Below are 21,786 nucleotides of genomic sequence, written 5' to 3' on the forward strand. Positions count from 1 at the left end.
AGGGTCTTGCGCGCCCAGAGCCCAGGCTACGAGGATGCTGGGCCGTCTCTGTCGCCATCCAGAGGCTCGGCTAGGGCGCGGCGTCCCCTCTGCTCGCCTCCCTCGCCGGTCCCGGGCCAGTGCGAGGCCCCGCCACGCCGGGCACGCGCTCCAGGCGCGCCCCTCGTACTGGTGACGGGGCGCGCTGAGCCGGGGCGCGCAGCGACGCCCAGAGCCGCGGGCTGGCGTCCCCGGGCGGGCGAGCACGGGCGCGGGCGGCGCGGGCGCGGCGCGGGGCGGGCGGCGCGGGGCGCAGTGGGCCGGGGCCCGGGCGCGGCGGCGGCGGCGGAGAAGGAGGAGGAGGAGGAGGACGAGGAAGAGGAGGAGGAGGAGGACGAGGAGGAGGATGGCACGCGCGGGGCCCGCACGTGGAGGCCGGCGCGGGGGCGCGGGCAGGGCCGGCTGCTGAGAAGCGCTGCTGCCCCCCGCGCGGGCACCGCGGCTTCAATGGCGCCATCGCCCAGGACCAGCAGCCGGCAAGATGCGACCGCCCTGCCCAGCATGTCCTCAACTTTTTGGGCATTCATGATCCTGGCCAGCCTGCTCATCGCCTACTGCAGTGAGTACCGTGCACCCGGGCCCCATAAGGGCCTCGGGTCCTCCAAGCGGCCCCAGCCCCAGCCCCGGCGGGGCGCCCCGCGTCGGTGCGGAGTTGCGAGCGCGTGGCGCGCGGTCCCGGGTCTTGGCCGCTGTTCCGCTGGCCCGGGAGGGCTTGGTGCAGGCGGCTCCGGGGTCCAGACACTCCGCGGCCGGGCACAGCAGCCCCGGCGAGCTTCCGCGGACTAGCCAGCAGGGCCGGCATCAGGCCCAGGCAGGCACAGCGCGTCCCTGCGCGGCGGTGCCCGGTGTCCGCCGTGCGGTCGCCGCTCCGGCCCAGGCTAGCGACCGAGCGGAGCTTCCCGCCGGCGACACTCCCTCCGGGGACTTATGGGGACGCAGCAACCGAGCCCGAGCGGGACTCCTCGGGCAGGACCGCGGCTTGGGTTCCTCCGACGCGTGGTGGAGCCTCTGCCTTGCTAGGAAGCGGGCTCGCCAGATGCTTTCTGTAAAAGGAGAAGTAAGGGAACGGATGCCTCTGGAGGGGAGGGCCCGCTACCGCTGCAAGGGTGGTTCGGAGGAATGAACTGACGACCCAGTGGGTCTGGCAAGGGCTGCGGAGGGAGGTGCGGGCTGGTCGGAGCCTGGCACGGGGTTCTGGAGCTGGGCTTAGGCTGGGACCCGGACGATGGGTGATCTTATCAGTAGGTCTTATCTGGGTACCGATAATCTGAGTCCTGGGTACAGTCTTGGGGCTGGTGTAGTATGGGTAGGCATCATCTTGGCTGGTGTCTGCTGACTGTCGGAAGCTGTTGGGGTGGGTAGAGGCTGGTTAGAGTCCCGGGCATAGGCTCTATAAGAGATGGGCGCTTGCCTGGTTACAGTTTCTGCCTTCCTTCCCGTCTCTGCGGGAAGAAAAACTAGTGCCAGTGAACACCTGTCATGAAAAAAATGCCACAGGCAAGGGAGGTGATGACAAAATATGGATTCTTTACTAATTTAAAATAAAAGGCCATCACCAAGTGGTTCCTCTCACTCCTCCCTCCTTTCCCCGGCCATCGCTCGAGCCTGGGGCCTCCTAGTTCCCAATCCTAGCTCTGAAATGAAATTGCAGCAGTCTTGAGACTCAAGTCGAGGCCGAATATGTCATCAGAGTCCTGGGACAACTCTGAATGGGGATAGCTCAACCCCCAACATGGTCGAGGCATCTTAAGGGAAATGCTAGTGAGCCCAGAGGAACTACTCAGTCTGCATATGCCTGTGCTGCTGTGGCGCCTTGAGGTTCATCAAGCAAGAGACTGGCTGCTGACAGTATTCTAACCTGGCTGCCCTAGGATAGGGAAAGGAAGCTGGTGGGCTGAGCCACAGGAGAGTACTCACTGCTTAGCCTTCTGTAGCCTGCCGGCTTCTTTCAGGGGCTTCTTCCCAGGTACCATTGAGCCTAGATTCCTTAATGATACAGGACGGGTTAAAGATGGGTAAACTCCAGAGATAGACAGGTGATACCAGGATGAAATGCACTTCCTGGTGTTGTCCCAGGAGTGGCACATTCAGCAGTGGGGGAGGGGCACGGGGCGCGGAAACCTGGAGCTGGCTGCTCTTCCTAGGCAGATTCTGGTAACACTGTCCTTGGGTCAGCCCGAGAGCCCAGAGCTGTAGACTGGGCTCATAGAGGCAGCTCTGCATGTTGAAAAGGGACAGCCATCCACTGTTACTGACTGAGTGACAACCCAGCCCTTGACCTCAACACTCTCCTCTTCAGGGAGCCACCAAGCTGGGGCCTTGTATGCACTCCCAGCTAGTATAGCCTTTGTCCCTTGTTTCCTAGCTTCGGCCCCACTTCGTCCTGTTGGCTTGCTTCTTGATCTGACTATAGGGAAGTAATGTCATATATTCAGAGAAAAGGGCAGCCCTATCTTCCTGCAAGTTGGTTCTCTGCTATAAGGGCAGTCGGTAAGAATGACTTATCCAGAAGAGCAGAAGTCCTTAATAACGAAGCTTCTGAACAGCCACATTTTGATAGCTGTTTCCATCCCCACGTAATGGAATAATTGACAATAAGCTAACGTTTTCAGACACACCCCATTACACCAGAAATGCAATTGGAGAAATTAAAGCATTTCTCTAAAATACAAAATAACATCATCATAATTTATAGCTGGGAATTGGAATCCTAGAGAAAAAGATATTTCTTTTTTTCCTCCCCCCCCCCTTAGAATTGATAATGCATAGAAAATGATAATTAGATAGTTCTTGCGATTTCCAGCCTTTCTTCCAACACATCTGGGATGAAAGATAGTTAGCATCTTTGTGTGCAAGATGTTTCAGCGAGGACTTTTATTACCCTAAGTGTCTTTCTGCTACTGAGCGGAGACACTTAGGAAGCCAGCGTCCATCTTTTAGGGCTCAGTAATGCTGCCCTACGGTGTGTATGTTTCTCTGTAACACACACGGATCTCACTTCCTGGCGCTAAGTGGAGGAAACTAGATTATTTCCTGGCCTGGTTTCTGCTGGGGGGCTCAACAGCTCTTGCCCATTGGACACCCTTCTTTGCTATGTGCTTAAGAGTCATATTAAGGAGGTGGGCTCCACCCTCTGGCTAGTGAAAGACCTGCAGTCCACCAATTAGGCTGGTTGCTATGGTGACGCAGCCTTGTCATTTTCAGGGATTGGGGAAGAATTGCCAGGAAAAGGAAAAAAAAAAGAGGGGGGGGGCTGTGAGGCTGCCTTTAAAATGGGTGCTCTATTTCATGTGTGCTAAATGTTACTCGCAAAGTCCGCTTTATAAAGCAAGCACCCAGCTGCTTACCAAGGTCTGTGGGTAAAGTTAGATGATGCTTGAGGTGAGAAGAGAGAACCTGCTTTATTCTGGGCAGAGGAAACTCCTCAGACCCGGCTTAGAAGGAGCTGATGTATTTGAATTGCTCCAGTGTGTGGAGCAGGGAGGTCAGCTGGCCAGACACCCTTGTTGAATGAGGTAGGACCTGGGGCTGGCGTGCTGTGTGCTTGTAGCATGTGTTGGAGATTATAGCAGCAAGGAAACTCAGAGAAAAAGATGAGCTTTGTGACCCCCGATCCTTGACTTTGATTCTTGCAAGTGGTGTTTAATTCAGGAATGAAGGGATCTGTGCTTTATAGCATAGATGGCAAGTTCCGTCTTTAAAGCTGCGTGGTGGACAAGTGCTCCTGGCATGTAAATGCCGCAAGGACAGCCTCATTTCAGAACACCGGGGAGTTCAGTGGAGGAGAGACAGTGGGCCCGCCTCTTTAACATAGAGTTGTTTTTTCCCCCTCAAATAAATCCTGTTAGAATTGAATTGTGCCGTTCAGTTAAATCTCATGTCCACAGCTGCGAGTAGAAGAAATTACAAACAAGTTTTGAATTGTTTTTAATCCATTAGAATACTAACCGAGCGTAGGCACTTTGATGGTCCCCAACACGCATTTCCTTTACAAATACAATTTGTGGCATACTTAGTGCGGACAGCAATGTGCTGTACTCCTGCTGATCAAATGTGATTTCTGAAGTTCTCAAGGAGGTAAAATTGAAAAGACCACAGGCTTCACAAAGTGATGCCTTTCTGGAAGTAGCGCTCCCTTTCACTTCCTGCCTCCTGTGCCCTATGTTTTTATTTGATGAACATCTAGCGGGAAATACACTGTTTCTTTCAGCCACATAAAGTAACTATAGGCTGTATTCCCTAGCTGGACTCAGAGCCGGGAAGGGGGCGGGGTACACATGGAGACAGGCATTTTGCATCCTTTGAGGGTTTTCTGTTTAGAAACCTGCAGGAATCAACTTGGACTTGACTATCCCTTGCTCTCGTTCAGAGCTAGGGCTGCTCCTGGACAGAGTGTCTAGACTACCCCTGCCCTTCCCCCCAACCTCCCGGTGGGGCCATTTTTTTATCAGAGTCTACTGCCTACTTTACACTTCCATACTGGGCTGGATTCTTGCTCCCGTTAGTTATGAGCTATCCAGACCCCACTGATGCCACAGGCGGTTGGAACCAGTAAAAGAGCTTGACTACACAAGACTCCTCCCTGCTGAATTCCCAGCTCTGTCCCTGCTTCTACACCCAGGGTCTGAAATAGGTAGAGCAACTTTTGTGGCGTGAAGTACTTTCAGGTGACTTTATGGGTGTAATTATGGGGATATGTTATGATAATGCCGCAGTAGAAGAGAGAAAAAAAGCAAAACATTAAAATCCCCATTTCTTTATATAGCTCGGCAGCTGCCTCTTTAGAAGGGCTCATTTTTGCATTAAAACGTGGTGTGCTGGAGTTAATGACCTCTACAGATTGCCACCTGTCACCCAGGGCTACAGTGAAGCCCAACCCCCTCAATCAGGGAAAGAGTGGACAGGCAGCACCTTGTCTAGAATCTAAGCATGGCAGATGAGGGCTTTCAGCTGCTTCTCTGTGTCACCAGGCACTGGCTCAAGGCCTGTGAGGGGCAGGAGCAGGATCCTATGAGGCTCCTCATTCCTTTCCAAAGGCCCACTTGCATTTATCAGTACCTCTGAGCTGCCCCAGAGATTTCTGTAAGGTCGGGTTTCTATGCAGGTCATTGGCACCCGCTGAATGTCACTGACCCCCTCCTCCCTTCAAATGCCTCTGCTCCAAAGTGCTCCAAGTGAAGAGGCAGCTGGTGTGCACTGTCCTGGAGCTGAGCTATCCAGAGACATTCTCAGCATTAAAGAGGGTCTGAGTGACTGTTCCGGGCCCTCTGTCACTGCCGGGAGCATGGTGAATGTATACAGAGCATCGTATGTGTGATATACAAAGCATTACATACTGAGTGCTTTCTAATGTTCACTTCTTAAAATGGCTGGCAGGGGGAAAGAGGACACTCCCTTCTGCCACTAAGTGGGGGTCCTTTGGGATCTAGCCTTCTGACCTCCTGGGAAGCCAAGTCTCAACTTCCCCAACTCTGTCCTGGAGGATAGCGAGTGAGTGGCAAGACTCCCTTATCACGATGTGGTTGGTCTCCCCCTTGCAAAGTGCTGGCCCTGGGCTCACCTCCCAGGCTTCACAGGGATTTGTGACGCTGAAGATGGAACCTGTGGCATGTGCCTTCAGTCTGTGTTGGGGGAGCTTCAGCCCCGTGCCAGGCTGTGGAGCACAGAAGTGGACAAGATGACCGCTGTCCTAGAGCTGACATCATAGTGGGAAGACAGACAGTTCACACAAAGGCAAGCCTGGAGAGAGTGGAGACAGGCAATCTGTATGGAATGCTGTGTTCTCTAGGGTCCTTGGGCAGTCTCCCCTCCCCATCCACCTTGCACTGGGCACAGAGATGCTGCTCCATCTGTGTTGGAGTTAGCCAGTGGCTCCTTGCAGCCTGCCTGCTTGTTTGGGCATTGTTTGCAGAGAAAGAGACAGGGAGGGCTATGACAAGCAGATGGGGCAATGCAGCCCTCAGGGTCCCTGATGTCAAGATTGTCACAAGGAATAGGCTATCCAGAATGAAGAACCAGGCCGATCATGGCCCTGAAACATGAGTGATGTTCTCTGAACGAGTAACGAAAACAAAACAACATAGAATGCTCGGTCGGCACTCCCGTTGAGACAGGAGAATCTCATGCCAAGTTCAAGGTCAGCCCAGACAACTTAGTGATATTCTGACTCAGAGATGGCTAGGGATGCACATTGGTGGTAGAGTGTTTGCTTAGCATGTGCAAGGCTTTGATTTCTATCTATCCATTGCAAAGAAAAGCACAGCGGGAGGAGGGAAGGGGAGAGGGAAGGGGAGAAGGGGGAGGGAGGGGGAGAGGGAGGGAGAGGGGAGAGGGAGGGAGAGGGGAGAGGGGAGAGGGAGGGAGGGAGGGAGAGAGAGAGAGAGAGAGAGAGAGAGAGAGAGAGAGAGAGAGAGAGAGAGAGAGAAACTCCCATTGCATCTCTCAGTAGCATCCTAGAACCTGAATCTGCTTGCTGATGGGATGCAGGGATTCGGGGTGGAAGTTGCTGGTCTATCTGATTGTGTTCCTTCTCAGGTATCCTTGTCAGCTAACTCTCTAGAGACCTACAGCTCCCCAATATGTGTTCCCAGTTGTATGAAGCCTTGGGTGTTCGTTAATCGAGACCATGTCCCACTCTTCTCCCCAGCTGCTCCAGACAGCTCTCTCCAGCTTTATGTTTGCGGTCAACCTTACAACAATATTTTCCTGGAACACTGCGGGTACTTGTGTGTTTTCTGTCTATTTTTGCAATGATAGAAAATCCCAGAAAAAGGTGGCATTTCTACCTCACCACAGACAGTAAGCTAGAGGGAAGCGATTAGCTGTTCTCTTTCTAGGGTTTGGGTAGGTGAAACCATTGGAGAGTGGGTGTGTATGCAGGCAGGGAGCTTGGCCATGGGCCTGTGGCGGCGCTAGAGCTCAGCAATGGGGCCTCAGGACTGGAACCACATGGTGGACAGAGTGAGTGGTGGGGGGCAGGGTGCTAAAAAAGCCCTGGATGGAGCAGAGAGCCATTGCCCTCTGAAAAGGGACTAACCTGTCAGATCCCTGAAGACCCATGATTCTGACAGTCTTATTGAAAAGAAAGCGAACTGTGGTATTTCTGACCTATGTTCACTGTTTGGAGAAATAGTGGGGGGGGGGGGGTAGAGAAAAGCCTTTCCAGGTGCCAGACTGAAAGGCTGTTCTCCGTGGTGGCTTCTTTTGCTGAGCTCTGGCAATCAGCATAGCCTTGTTATCTCCCAGGACTTTCTGCGCTCTCTTCTCACTCTGGGTCAGCTTCTCAAGGGCATCATGGGCACTTGGACCTCTCAGTGCACTGTAGGGTGTGAGCAGTATCCCCCTCATCCCCCACTGCCATAGTCCCCTTCCCAGCTGTGCCAACCAAAGCTGTCCCCAGCCACTTGTCCCTTGGAGACTGAACTAGAAGGCTTATCATCAGTTTCTTGTCTGTGTGTCCCCAGTGGAATTGACTGTCCTGGCATCTCCCAGCTTGTGGGATGGAGACTTTGGGCTTTCAGCAAAGGTGAGATGGGGGAACCCTTCTGAGCTGCATAGCACATGTGGGATCAAAGGGTGTCCCGCTGCTAGGGCCCAGCAGGGCTTTCCCCTACCCAGAAAGCCTGCGTGGGCTTTGAGGCTGCTGTGAGGCCTCCTCCTGGCTGCCTGTACTGTTGGAACCACTTTCTGCTGCAGGGAAGGTGTCTCCACACGTTCTTTGAGCTGCCGTTTTTCCGGAGCTGGGACCAGCACGTTTTGAAGGTTGCTTGCAGCCTCCTCTTTGAGTCGAGTCTTCTTCATTTTCTGTATCTATCACACATGGAACTGTGCTGCTGCTGATGGTGATGAAGCCATTTAGAGGTAATCAAACATCCCCGGTCCAGCATAGCAACAGAGGGGCCCATCAACCTCTCTTCATCCGCCCACTTGCTTAATTATGCTCGCCTCTCTCGGAGGCAGCCCAGTTCCCACGTGTGATTGATTTCAGAGTGTTCTGGGGTACCCAGAGTCCTTCCTTTGCTCTGTGGGGAGTTCTGCCCCTGCTCTCAGCAGGTCAGCCGCTAAAGCGTCCAGGAAGCTGTGTCCTGAGACTGTACATTCTGGGGGTGGAGAGCGTGTGTGGTTGGTTCTGTTCTAGGCTGCCCCTTCCCCAGGCCTTGGTCATTGTGCCCTGGTTAAGTGCAGGCTTCCTTAGGCGCTCTGCAGAGACTCACATCCATTCGTACCCGAGTATCTTCTCTCTCCCATATGCTGTCCTGTGGGCACTTCAGTTGGGATTTCTGTGTTTCTGTCTCTCAAAGGACAATATGGCCCTCTCTGGTTTCCTGCCATCTGTGGGATGGCTGTATGTGCCCCATGGGAGAACTGATGTGTGTGTTCTGGTGTGGTGGACAACACTATATACACATACACACATGTGATCACACACACACACACACACACACACACACACACACACACACACACTAACATACTCATGGCCAGATTTTCTGCCAGAACTGCATATTTGTGGCTCACATGCTCCATGGAGAACTGGAAAGTGTGTTTTGGTGTGGGGGCAAGTATTTCTGTCTGTCTGTCTCTTTGTCTCCGTCTCTCTCTTTTTTTTTGTTTTTTTGAGACAGGGTTTCCCTGTATAGCCCTGGCTGTCCTGGAACTCACTTTGTAGACCAGGCTGGCCTCGAACTCAGAAATCCGCCTGCCTCTGCCTCCCGAGTGCTGGGATTACAGGCGTGCACCACCACGCCCGTCTCTGTCTCTGTCTCTTTATCTCTATCTCATGGTTACCTGCTGCTCCCAGATTATGTGGACTTCTTATCTCCAGCTCACGTGCCCCACAGGAGAACTGAGAAGTGTATTATGCAGTGGTGACCAGCACTACACACACACACACACACACACACACACACACACACACACACACGTACTCATGTGTGCACATGCAAATGTGCAAATTTGCACTCTTATGGGCACTCACGGTCATCTGCAGTCCCCAGATCATCTTTCCTCCTTGATTGCCTGTGTTAAACAAAATCTGTCATCTGGGCCTCCAACCTCATGAGTCTCTGGAGATCCCAACTTGATAGAACAAGGGGCGGTCAAGACTAGACTGCTCTTAATGATTCTCCAAGGCTCACACGTTAATCTGTCCTTTCCCCTGTAAGCCAAGGAACTGTGGGTAGCCCAAAAGAGGGGACAATGAGAGTCAATTAGGAGACCCCTAGGCTCTTGACCCCATGCCTTCCATGGTCAGTGTCACTTCCTGCTACTTGTGTGTCCTTTGTGCACACCACCCCTCAAGCAAGTGTCTACCTCCCCTATTTGGGTCCTGGTTCCCCTACTTGAAATGGATGGTAATGACTGACCTCCAGGGTTAAGATTTTCCCTGAGTGGATAGGAGATGTCTCCTGTGGGCCTACTGAGTCTGTGTCTGCGGCCTCAGAACCAAACTGCAAAGCCACAGCATGCAGCCACAAGCCCACACCCACACCCTGCCCTATACTTTGACATTCTTTGTTCCTTGTCATTGACCAACATGAGGCTGTAGTGACATCTGCTTCCTTTTGGCTTTAGCTGTTTACCCTATGGAAATGTGCCCATCATCCACTCTGCAAAACTGAGGCGTCCCCCTGTGAGCATCTCTGCTGTGTTTCACCTTGATTATTGAACATGAGCTTCAGAGGACATGGCAGGGGTCCCAGGCCCTAGGCATATACTGGTCTCTAAGGTTGTTGCTGAGGTGGGTGAGTCTGGAAGGCCGATGGTGACTGGCTGGATTGTAAGTCCTATGCCTGCAAGGTTGGGGTAGGAGCCAGAGAGTTCTCAGATGGTTCCTCTCTACCCTTGTCCACCGATTTAGCAACAGTCTACAATGTCACATCTCAGAATCCACCAGGGGCTTCCTCATGATATTAGGGATGCAGGGATGCAGGAGAAGCCTGAGCCTGTATGTAGAGGCTGAGATGTGTCTGATGCCTGGAACACTAGATGTTTTTCTGGAAGGAGTCAGGGAGAAGAATTACTGGGGTGACAGATCCTTAAGGTCATGCCGGGGACACAGCCCAGAAAGTCAGATGACACTTTCCTTTAGTGGCTCTGTCCCCTGACTTGGCCATTCCCTCACCCCAAGTCAACCATTCCCAGTGTGTCAGAAGAGCTGGCCCACACACTCCTCCATCTTGTCTTTCATCCAACTCTCCTGAGAGGCCTTGGACAGGTGTGGCCATGGCCCCCACCTAAGATGTTGCCCCTCCCTGCTCAGCCCCTCCTCCCTGTGGCCACAGGACTCCCAAATGTTCTGATCTTTCAAGTGCCTAGGTGAGCTAAAGGAGGTTTCCTCTTCCTAATGGTAAGTCTTAACCCTCAGAGGTCTGGCCCCAGCCTCCTGCATGTAAACCCAAGGTCTGTGTAGCACAGGGTTTCCAGTGCCTCTTTCTGACCTTCCTCTGTTCTTTCCATCTTTGTACCAGACCCTGCACCTGAAGAGATGAGGACAGCCATGTCTGCTGCCCTCAGGAAGCTCCCGCTTCCAGGCAGCTTAGCATTAGCACAGGCTTTGAGGCAGAGAGGAGAGGGTGTTAAAGGCAAGATCTGCTGACTCCACAGACTTGCCCTTGCCAAAGACTCATTGTAGAGACACAACGTGTGTCCAGAGGCAGTTGAAACCCTCTCCGCCATTAGCCTCGGGGTGATGTCATGGGTGGGGTTGACCAGGCTGTTCATCAGAAATGTAGATAAACAATGTGGAAGGTGCTTCCAACCTTTCCCCAGGAGCCCCGAAAAGTCAAAGAACATCTGTTGAAGTGGGGTGATGGAAACTAAGTTCATCAAGGAACCTACAAGGCCCTTTTTTTTCTGTCCTAAGAGCGTGTGTGTGTGTGTGTGTGTGTGTGTGTGTGTGTATGTGTGTATGCATACAAGGAACACTTATTATTTTTTCTTAATTTTCTCTGCTCCCCTTCCAAGCATCCCAGCCAGAATACTTGGCTCCTGTGCCCCAGATCCAGGTTGGTAGAGAACTTCAGAGGGATTTCTCGAGGAACATATAGAATAGAGGTTGTGCAGATGTAGGTTGGGGGAGGAAAGAGGGCTTTGGGACACCCTGTTCATTCCACCCAAATGGACTCAGCCTCCATATATTTTAGATCCTGAGCTTCAAGTGGGAGGGACTGTTAACCCCATTGAGGCCTCTTATGTCTCATCTAGTGATGGCCATGACCCAAGAGTTCTCTCCCTTTGATGATTAGGAAAACCCATACCTATGTTTTGTCCATGAATTTCTTTATTCATTTCAAAAGCCACTGGGTAGCAAGACAACAGAAGGATTTTTTCTCTGGCCTGGCTGACCTGAGAACAGAGTGTTAAAGTCCTATTAATGTCCTTGGCTGCTACGAAACATCCAGGCTGAGTCAAAACGGAATGGGTGGCTTGTCTTGTATCTGCCATGCATTTGACTTTGTTGAACATCCAAATGAGCCAGCTTAGAGAATCCTCAGAGCCTGAAGCCTGAATTTGGGTGGCTGATCTTAGGGGAGGTTGGAGCAGTCTCTGCAGGTCTCCAGAGGCTCCTTGTTATTTTATTATTATTTTTTTTTAGCAGATAAAATGATAACAGCTCCAAAGTACTATGAAATGCGATGTGGCCACATGTTAGTGGCTTTCCATCCAGAAACATATTTTTACCCTGGTTTAAATGACTTCTCCTCCGTAGCGTTTTGCTACATGATGGCGTGTCCTAAATAAAGTAAAATGAGTTCATTAATTGGTGCTAATTTATGTTTCTCAGCTCCTATGCTACAGTGGCTGAAGGAGCCAGACAGAGTCCTCTGTGGCCCGTGCCTAGCCTGTCCTTTCCCTCTGTGGCTCATTTCCGGGAAGGAGCTGCAGGCTTGGTGTGGAGAGAGGAGTAGGAAGTTTCCTCTGGTTCGCACAGATCTTCTCCATCTGTGAGGCCCAGGGGGCGGGGCTGGGACTTGGCCTGGGTGAAGCTTTTGGGGGCAGGGCTTGGTCTGGGCAAGGCCTTCCTGGGTTGAGGCAGACCTGAGCGCGGGCAAAGTCCTATACGTCTGAGACATGATGTGTAGGACTCTATCATTGTGAGACAACTTTGAGTCTGAAACTCCACGGGAAGCCAAGCGTGTGGAAACTTCAGTTACAGACCCTGGGACTGATTCTGAATGGGATACTTGGCTCCTGGACCTGCAGTAGACGATGGACTTGGAGACAGTTCTGAAGGCCAGGGCTTGGAGTCCTGAGCAACCTGGGCTGCGGAAACCACCAAAACAACGGACTTTGTCCATTGAGGCTTGGGAATTGCGTTGTCAGCTGGCTCGGTGCCTCCAGAAGTTTTCCAATTTCAAGACAGGAACTGCTGTCCCCTAGAGCGGTAGAGTGTCTCTGAGGAGAGCACATCTTGGTCTAAACGCATGCTCTTCCAGAGCACAGCAGCATACTCCTTTGCTTCCCTTTATGCCCCGATATTCCAGAATAGAGCAGACGCTATTTTTAAAGTCATTCTGAAAGCCCTGGATTCTTCAGAGTGTGTCAGGACACCTAAGGGGCGGGCATCACGGTGTCAATGAACAGCTCTTCCGTCACCAACCTCTCCCCAGGTAGCCATAAGTTTCTTTCAAATCAAGAAGTAGCCAGGACACTCTGGAAGCTGAGTGTCACTTCATTCAATATGCCTGTGCCCAGTGATCTTGAACATGTGGGACAGCAGCTCCAGAGTCAGATCCAGGGCTGGCTGGTCCTGCACTGTGCAGAGTGGGGGTGCAGGTGGGAGGAACCAGCTTGCACGTGCCTTCTCTACTCTTTCCACATGAAGGGCATGTGGTAACGAAACAAACATGAATTAAACTGAAAATCCTGAGCTCTTGTAAAGAGCTGGGTGCCCCCCAGTCAGCATCCGACTGCTCTGGGGATGTGACTCCAGGGCTTCCCTGCTTTTCACCCGCTACCATCTCCACACTCACTGTGGAAGGTGGACTTGCTTTTTTTTGCTGTATCCTTACCTAGCTTTCTACCTGGTTTGTATATACATGTGACTCTCTGTTGAGTGTGCCCTGTCTTCTTAGACTCTGAAGCCTCTGTCTAGGAGAGTGGTTCTCAAATTTCCCAATGCTGCAACCCTTTAATACAGTTCTTCATGTTGTAGTGACACCACCACCCCCAACCATGAAATTATTTTCATTGCTATGTCATAACTGTGATTTGGCTACTGTTATGAATCTCAGTGTACATATCTGATTTGCAGAATATATGATATGTGACCCCTATGAAAAAGCTGTTCATCTCCAAAGGGATCTCAACCCCCAGGTTGAGAACCCCTGGTCTAGGACCTTGGAGGGAAGCTTTCTGTGACTTTTAACCCAGTAAGTGCAAGCTGAGGTTGCAGAATCTGAGTGCTCCTCACTTAAAACCAGTGCAGCAGCCAGAGACCATTGGCAGGGAGAGAACCTCTTAGAAGAAGTAGTGGCTGTCGCCTGATGGCGGAGGATGAGGTAGGATTTGAGGAGCAGTGGAGAGGGTCAAGAGGGCAGTCCGCTTTCCTCTGGTGATGACGACAGGACTGGATGACAAAGTCCTTGAGAAAAGGGTGGCTGGGCAGGGGTGTGTGGTGTGAGGTGAGGCTTGGGGGCCTCACCCTGCTTCAGCAGCGCTCTCTGGGAAGCCCTTGCTCCTATGTCACCTGACTGACGCTTCTTCCTGAGAGACTCCACAGCCCAGGAAGACCTCCCATTCATTTGATCCTTTCCTCTGCTTTCTTACCATTGAACGTTCATTTGCAGGGGACTGTGTGGGATGTTCCCCATCACATAGCAAGATAAGAATCCTCAGTGCTTCTTATGCTCAGAAAACACAGAGTCTCCCCATCTTATAGTGTAGCGTGCCAGTGCCTGACATTGGCTGAGGGACCACCATGTCTCCTCTAGGTGGGCGGTTATGGCTTAGCATGACACATCAGCATTGCTGGCTGACAGGTACCCACAGTTCCTGAGAAGACCACTATAGAAGTTCTACCCATTTGTTGCTGCATTTTTGGAGGGCCTTGTTGGGCTTTTTGCAGGGTCAGGACACACTTGACCTCTAATCCCATGTGTTGTACCAGTAAACACCTTGTTTGACATCTTTACTCATGGCTGCAACAGGCACCATGCTTGGGCATGTCATTGGGTTGAGCCAGCTGCACTGCTTTGACAATATCTTCATACCCAGGGACATTCCTGTCCTCACCAGAGTCCTCCGTTTTCAGCAAGTGCATCCATTTCAAGCCCTTTCTTCTTGCAAACAGATGGTAGCAGCCACCAGACGTATTTCACCACAGTGACCCTCCCGTGGGAGGCTTGAACATGAATCTTCCTCCTATACACTGAGAAGCAGAGGGTCACAGAGAACCACTGTGGTGTCCGTGTGTCTCAGTGTGAAAGGGTTGGGGTTTGAACACACAGAACTCTCGCCTCCAGGTCAGGCCATTAGATGTGAATTGCCTCCTGCCCGTGATGTATGGATCTAGGTAGGTAGTCACCGCTCTAGATTGCCTCAGTGAGTGGTTTGAAGCTCTACAAAAGATATTCCATCGTCCTATAACACTCTTGGTTCTAGAGGGCTTGGAGAGAACTCCACATCACATCTCTTAGCTGTGTTTGGCAGGGTAGAGAGCCATGCCCACCTGGAACAGGGTTTGGCGCTTGGGCAGGTGTGCTGTCCAGAAGAGGCTATCTATGGAGTAGGATGAGAGTGGAGGTGAGAGGGGGCTGGTCAACTGGGTGTGGCTGCCAAGGCTCTAAATGGATCACTTGGAAAGACAGTGAGGTATATATCTGGCTCTACTGGAAAGTTCTCTGCTGCCCCTTCCCGGGGCAAGTGCAAAACTAAGGAGCCCTTGGGGAGTGTTCAAATTTGGTGGCATTGGCCATGTACTGAGTCCTTTTAAGTGGAAGTCCCAATGAGCCTTCTGGAGAAGGTGTATCCCCCCTCCCTTTTACCCTGTATGCTCCCCAGGTATCAATGGGGTCTTGGGCATGTTCTAGCTTCAGAACCCTTACCTTTAATGATGCTTTTAACTTCGAGGGTTGGACTGTAGTTCTCCAAAGGTGGGTAGTTTGTGTCTTGACAGTGGAATGGAGTGGTGACCCTCAGACTGGACCAGAAGTGCTGTCGTAGTGAAAGTGTGTTGATTTCAGTACAAACTTGGTGGCAGCAGCAGCAGGAGGAGGAGGAAGAGGAGGAGGAGGAACAGGGTGTGTCAAGATAGGCACAGTTCCTTAACCACTCCACGCCTCGCCTCTCTGACTCCCAACCTCCAGACACTCGAAGAAAACTCCCTGGTGTAGTGGGACTCCTTTTCTTAGGGCTTCGATTCTGGGATTGGGGGCAGACTTTAGCCCTGGCCTTATCTGTGGTGACTGAGAGCTGTGACAGGGCCTTCCTACCAGCCTTAGGGTCCTCAATATACAGTATACAACCTTCAATGCAGAAGCCATTGTATAATGGCCCTAAAGCCCTGACCTTGGGCCCCAGGCCATCCTGATGCTCCAATCTCAGCCCATCTCTTCCAAGCTCCTGTCTGATATACTCAGAACTAAGGTGATTGGCAATGGCATCATGTTGTTATAGACAAGAAAACTGAGGTGGAGGAGTAGGTGCCTCTTATGTGCAGCTGACAATAGGGCTGCCTCTTCTAGAGACTACACTGAGGATACCATAGTCCATAGCTCTTAGCCTGAATCAGAAGTGGGGGAGAGTGTGCCCAGGAGAGGAAACCAAATAGACAGCATTGGGTGCAAGACAGGCCATTGGAGGGTATGCAGTCTCCAGGTGCTCCAGAGGTCAATAGGTCGGTGTTGGGACTCTCCTAGAGTTCTTTAAGGTCCTGGTGAGCTGTCACCCAGTTCTTACCCTGTTTAACTGGGCTCTATCATTGTTCAGAGGAAGTTCGAGAATCACTGCTTCTAGAAACAATGTTGTCACTAGTGATTTTAGCCTTAGGAGTTCAGTGGGACCCCATCATAGTAACACAGGCCTTGGTAAAAGTGTTTCTATTCTGGAGTAGAGACAGCAAAACCAGGGAATCTGCCCTACCTTGTTATGGGGATGCAGACTGGCTGTCTCTGAGTGTGTCAGGACACAACTTGTGGAGTGAGGCAGAAAAGCCCCTCCTGGAAGCTTCCCTGGATTCCCCACTGGTTACAAAATGAGAGCTCTCTGACTACAGAAGCAACTGAAGAAGATCTGGGTGCTGCTGAGAGATGCCCTGGAGATGTTAGACTAGGTGTGGCTTGGAGATTGGCACCTGTCCTTCCAACCTCCAAAGCACTTAGGCTTAAAGAAGGTATTCAAAATGTTGGCCACACTCATTCCTCATTCCTCATTCCTCATTCCTCATTCCTCATTCCTCATTCCTCATTCCTCATTCCTCATTCCTCATTCCTCCCTTGATGTGTGTGCTCCTAGGAGTTTTTGACCCATGTAAACACTTTACATAAGGAAAATCTGCCCAGTAATACCAAGTGGTGTGAAGACTGGCCAAAACTATAGAACTGGGTCATATTGATGACAAGTCCTTGCCAGGATGATCATAGGCTTGTGGTATACTTTGCCACCAAACTGTTTCACCACTCACCCTTGTTATTATATATCTGGTTGTTCCCTGTAACTCCAGACAGAGAATCCAGCCTGGCTTAGCAGACCACAAGTCTACCTTTGGTGGCCTGGTTTCATTTGTCTCCTGCCATGAGATTAGGAAAGCCTCTGCTTCCCAAGTGGACATCTCTGACACTACTGCCCCCTCTTGTCACCAGTTACTCTGCTCTTCTTCACCAGTGCCTAGACTGAGACCTCCGTGTTAGCTTTGCATTGGTGTGATAAAAGACAGGGCAATATATTGAAGGAGAGATCTCTTCCAGCTCATGGTTTCAATGATCCCAGGCTCGTTGTGACATCTGTCTCATGAGACAGAGCTGTATGTCATGGCTAATAGAAGTGTGCCAGAAGTTTCCCACCTCATGGTGGATAGGAAGCAGAGAGAGAGAGAGAGAGAGAGAGGGAGAGAGAGAGAGAGAGAGAGAGAGAGAGAGAGAGAGAGAGAGAGAGAGAGAGAGAGGGAGAGGGAGGTAGAGAGGAGGGAATAGATGAGGGATCAGGTGCAATCTTCACAAGTATGCTTTCAATGACCCACTTCCTCCATCTCCCAATAATGTGATCATGTGATGACCCCATCATGGAAGTGGTCCACTGACTAGGGCAGTGACCTCAGGATCCAACTACTTCCCAAAGCCCACAAGCTGGCTTCCAGGTCCTCAGCACATGAGCCTATGTGAACATTGCATAGTTAAACCCTCAACTGCACCCCAGACCCCACAGGGTATGGCTCCTCACAGAGTAGAGGGGAACTTCATAAAAGTAAGGATAGTTTATAAAGGCCTTCAGAGGACACCCTATTCCTGACCCACGAAGTGTCTCTGAATTTCTATTTGACAGCCAACCCTTCTCTGGCTCTGCCCGGCAAGCTTTAACAAAGAGACCCAGAAATCTTGTGGCAAAGCCCTTGCACCCTGCCAGGCGGAGGAAAGGAAACTTTGCTTGTACTTCGGGTCCTGTGATGAGGAGACTCTTTCTGCCTCAGGGAGCCAGGGCCAGCCTAAGAGAAGGGGCAGACGTGGGTGGTACATCTCCTACATTCAGGTGAAGTCAGGTCTCCATGGCTAAGGGGCACTCGATAGGTGCTGAATTGTCTCAGAGGGGGAAAAGCAAGGCTCATGGGTATCTCTCTGGTTGATGGGCAAGGACTGGACCCCAGGACAGAGAATCAGGGAAGGGTGTGAGAAGGTAATGCCTAGGAAGGTGTCCGAAACCTGGGATGTGACTTGGAGAAAGTGGCTCCCACAAACTTTATGGCCTGTATGTCTGTATTTGTACAGCTCAGGGACATTTGGCAGACGCAGGCAGCAAGATGCTCTGAGCTTTGTCTAGGTAGGCACCCTGTGGAAGGGGTACCTCGTTGTGGGTGGTGTGTGTTGAAGAATACCCATCCTTACTCTCTTGGCCACACTGCAGCAGAGAATAATGCCTTCCACTGTGCTTGCAGACAAACGGTAATTTCCAAGAGACTTTTAAGTAGAACTAAAGGCAAATAAAATAAAAAACTAAGACTCCCTAGGTGCAGACTGGCAGGGAGACCAGAAGGTAGGCCGAGGCCCAGTCTGTGCTCAGCTCTGCTGTGGAGCCAGCACAGTAACGCTAAGCAAGTACTCTCCCCTGGCAGAGTGCTATCCATATACAGGGGGCTTCCTGGAGAGGAAGCAGTATTGGACATGGGTCCCCTCAAGGCCAGCCTCCACCAAGCAGCATGCTTGCAGAGTTCCTTTGGTTCAAGTCATGTTTTCAGTTACAGGGATGGATTTCCTCCCGGACAGCACCCAACATCAGTTTTGGAACTTGAAAATAGTGATATCAAGAGGCTGTCACACACCCATTCCTCCTGCAGCATGGCCAGAGCCACTATGAACTTCCCAAGACTGGGTGCTTCATTCTTGTGGAGGCTGCATCCCTAAGTTGCTATGACTCATGTCTGCTGTACGTCCTGCTGCCCTGGCATTGGACAGAGTGCAGAAAGAGTGCCCTGTGCATTGCTTGTTTCTGGGAAGTGCACACGTGCTCTGGATATGGTGTTACAGTGGCACTGATGACATTTAAGGAAGTCTATTTGGGCCATTTCTTTCTTGGGACCAGAGTTGCCTGCTAAGATGATGCTGGGGCTATTTATAAGGGTTCATAATACAATAGCTTCAGCTTGGGTGAGGTTTCCCAGTTGCCTAACAGTGGAAAGAAAGAGAAAAAGAAAGAAAGAGAGAGAGAGAGAGAGAGAGAGAGAGAGAGAGAGAGAGAGAGAGAGAGAGAGAGAGAGAAGGAGGGAGGGAGGGAGGGAGGGAGGGAGGGAGGGAGGAAGGGAGGGAGGGAGGAAGGGCTGGACTCTTGTTTTTGTTTTTGAGCTTCCCATGCATTTTTTTGTAAGAAGGTCCCATATGTCTGTTCCTGTCTGTAACACTGTAACTAATCCTGAGACCAGTTTCTGTGGGAGGGGCAAGGGCATGAGAATCCAGTGCTGGCCACCAGCCACTACCCATTCCTGTGTGCAAAACGGACGAAATGCACACATGGTCCCTTGAAATGCCACATTGAGAAATTTTCGTCTCAATTAATGTAACAATAAGATTTTGCAGGCTGCGGCAGTGGGCACTAGAAAATTAGATGACACCTTCTTGGCACCTCACGTTGGTGAGAAGGCCAACTGATTATTTTTATATTACAGTCCCCAGGCATTGTCAAATTGATTAATAAATTCACCAAAAACCATTAAGTCTTAATAAATTTATTTTTGGCATTTGGGGGATGACTTAGCTATGACCTTTGAGTCTTGATGCTCAGTGTGGGGCATCATGGTGGGTTTCACATGCCATGTAGAGGCCACCTTGGGCTCCCTTTGGGACCTACCAGAATGTAGGGAGAATTCCATTGGCTCTGTTCCAGTACACATAGTCTTGGGTGTCCTGTGGTGACATGGAGTGTCCCTTGAGGTTTCCTTTGATAGCAGCTGCGTTGAGTTCCTTGGAAGGCAAAGCAGAAAAGAAAATGGCCACTGGTCGCATGTCTCTCATGCTCTTTTCATAACCCAGTATCCCAGAATGTTGAAGACACAGTCACAAGGCTGTCACAAGGCTGTCATTCTGGGCTGACCCTCTGGGTGGTACTCTGAGTAGCTCATCTCTAATCTCAAAAACTGCAAGACTTATGCTGTCATCGCCATATGCTAAAACCATCATGGCCCAATGTTGGATGAGCCATGGTCCTCCCAGCAAGGCCAACCTCTGTTAGGACCCTTCTGCAGTAAGAGATGGAGGTTCCAGCGTGCTGTGCAGAATTCGATGGCCATCATGCAGCTGTGGCATTAGGCTGGCCCCACCAGCCGCTGTGAATTCCTATCAGCCTATGTGAGTCTTTCTTGCCCTGCCCTGTTGGCCATGTCCACTCTGCCCCTCATCCCTCATCTTGATTCTAAGCCCAGGTTCACTCCTTCCACCTGTTCCAGCCCCCCTCTAGCTCATCTGTGTTCTAACCTGCTCCTCCCTTTCCATGGGACTTCTCGAGGTCACCACTGACCTTTCATTGGCCATTTCCAAGACCTGTGTGTGGGGCCTTGTCCCTTCCAACTCTATGGCTTCTCCAGATGTCTCCCTGTCTCGGGCCAGTATACCAAGGATGCATGCTCACAGCTTGGCAAGGGGTTCCCACACTTCCAGAATGACCTCTCTCACATCAGTAACCGAACGCCACCTCCCTGATTATGTGAGTGCTTCATCTCTGGAGGTCCGGGAGTCTGGCCTGGGAACCAGCACAGAGGCAGGGCACCCTGATGCAAAGCCCTCAGGTATCTCTATGGATGACAGAAGGCATGGGGTAGCAGCCATACAGATCCCAGCAGGGGAGGGGACATCGAGAGCCACAGTTCTGACAAAAGCTGCCATTGCAAGCAGATGGGAGACTTTGTGGGCAGCTTGCATCAACTCCAACCAAGCCATGTAGGCACCCCTTAGTCTTTGTGGAGAAGTGTCCCTCCCTCCTCCAGGTATGTTCAACATATAGACTCCACCCTACCAGGTCAGAGGAAAGCCAGGAAGATACCGTCTGGCCCTAGACCTGCCCAGTGCTATTTCTGAGCACCATCACTGCTCAGACACCTCCAGCCTTGACCTCTTATCAGTCGAGGCGGAGAAAAAAAAATCCAATGACATAGGGCTTTGCAGCCCGCCTTCTGATTGGCCCCACAACGTTCCTGCCGTTAACTTTATGACGCGCTACCCAAGGACTAATTAAACCAGATGGCGGTAAAACCCGAGTGGAGATGCAGAGACACTTTTACATTTAAGTTGATCAAAATTAGGTAGAACAGCATATGCTGGTGGAGATTGAGATTTTTTTAACTACATATTAACGGCCGCGCTTAATACCCTTCCCGGAGAGCTCAGCACAGCCTGGGCCCTTGGTGCTCTACACACACGTCTTCCCGTCCCTGTCACCCAGCCACGTGGTTGTGGTGTAATTTAAGCAAGCAGAATATTCTCCACAGACATCCTCAAAGCATCCCGGGATGTTAACTGCTGAGAGGAATGGAAACTGGTCTCCCCAGTCCAATTCTTGTCAGTGCTGGGGATGCCACCAGAAAGGGCCATATCCCTGTTGATGACACACTGTGACTTTGCAGAGTGAAGCCCACTGGCTCTAAGCCTCTGCAATACTCCTGTATCTCGGGCTTGTTCTTAGGTCAGGGCCGTGCCGAAGCTCATGGAGCCTCCAATGTCAGGTGGTTTGGTTGCTGGGACCATGTTGGAATTTCCTTTCCAGGCAGAGTACACCTCCCAGCTCTGGGGAAGTGTGGTTGTCTGTCTAGGCCTGCTCACCCCACAAGATGGGACCCCCCCCCACACACACACACACACACTCCCACAGAGAGATCTAGCTGCCCGCTTAGCCTTACGGGGCTGGGTTCATTTGAGATGAAATTCTCCTCGAGCAATTTCCTACTGCCATGTGCTTTCCAGAGGTGTTTGGTCTAGCCACCCTCTTGTGTGATCACAACTTCTAATGAAGTCCTCACACGTCCTCCTTACCCCAGAGGAAAACTTCACTGAGTTGGTCACTGCCTTGTCCCTCTGCACTAGAAACTCCAGAGATTACAAGTGGTTTGAG

General features: G+C 51.4%; 1 protein-coding gene across 3 annotated transcripts in view; it reads left to right on the forward strand.

The window, feature by feature from the left end:
* The first annotated feature begins 213 nt into the window (after positions 1-213).
* Positions 214-21,786, forward strand: part of Tafa5 (TAFA chemokine like family member 5) — a 215,146-nt gene continuing 193,573 nt past the window's right edge. For 2 of the 3 annotated variants that reach the window (XM_006520262.2, XM_006520260.3), the window contains exon 1: positions 214-598. In XM_006520262.2, coding sequence (XP_006520325.1) covers positions 487-598 — 112 coding nt within the window. In that variant the 5' untranslated portion in view covers positions 214-486. The remainder of the gene's footprint in view (positions 599-21,786) is intronic. The other variant, NM_001252310.1, reaches the window with a different exon arrangement.

Source organism: Mus musculus, chromosome 15 (genome assembly GCF_000001635.26).
Source record: "Mus musculus strain C57BL/6J chromosome 15, GRCm38.p6 C57BL/6J".
Taxonomy (NCBI): Eukaryota; Metazoa; Chordata; class Mammalia; order Rodentia; family Muridae; genus Mus; species Mus musculus.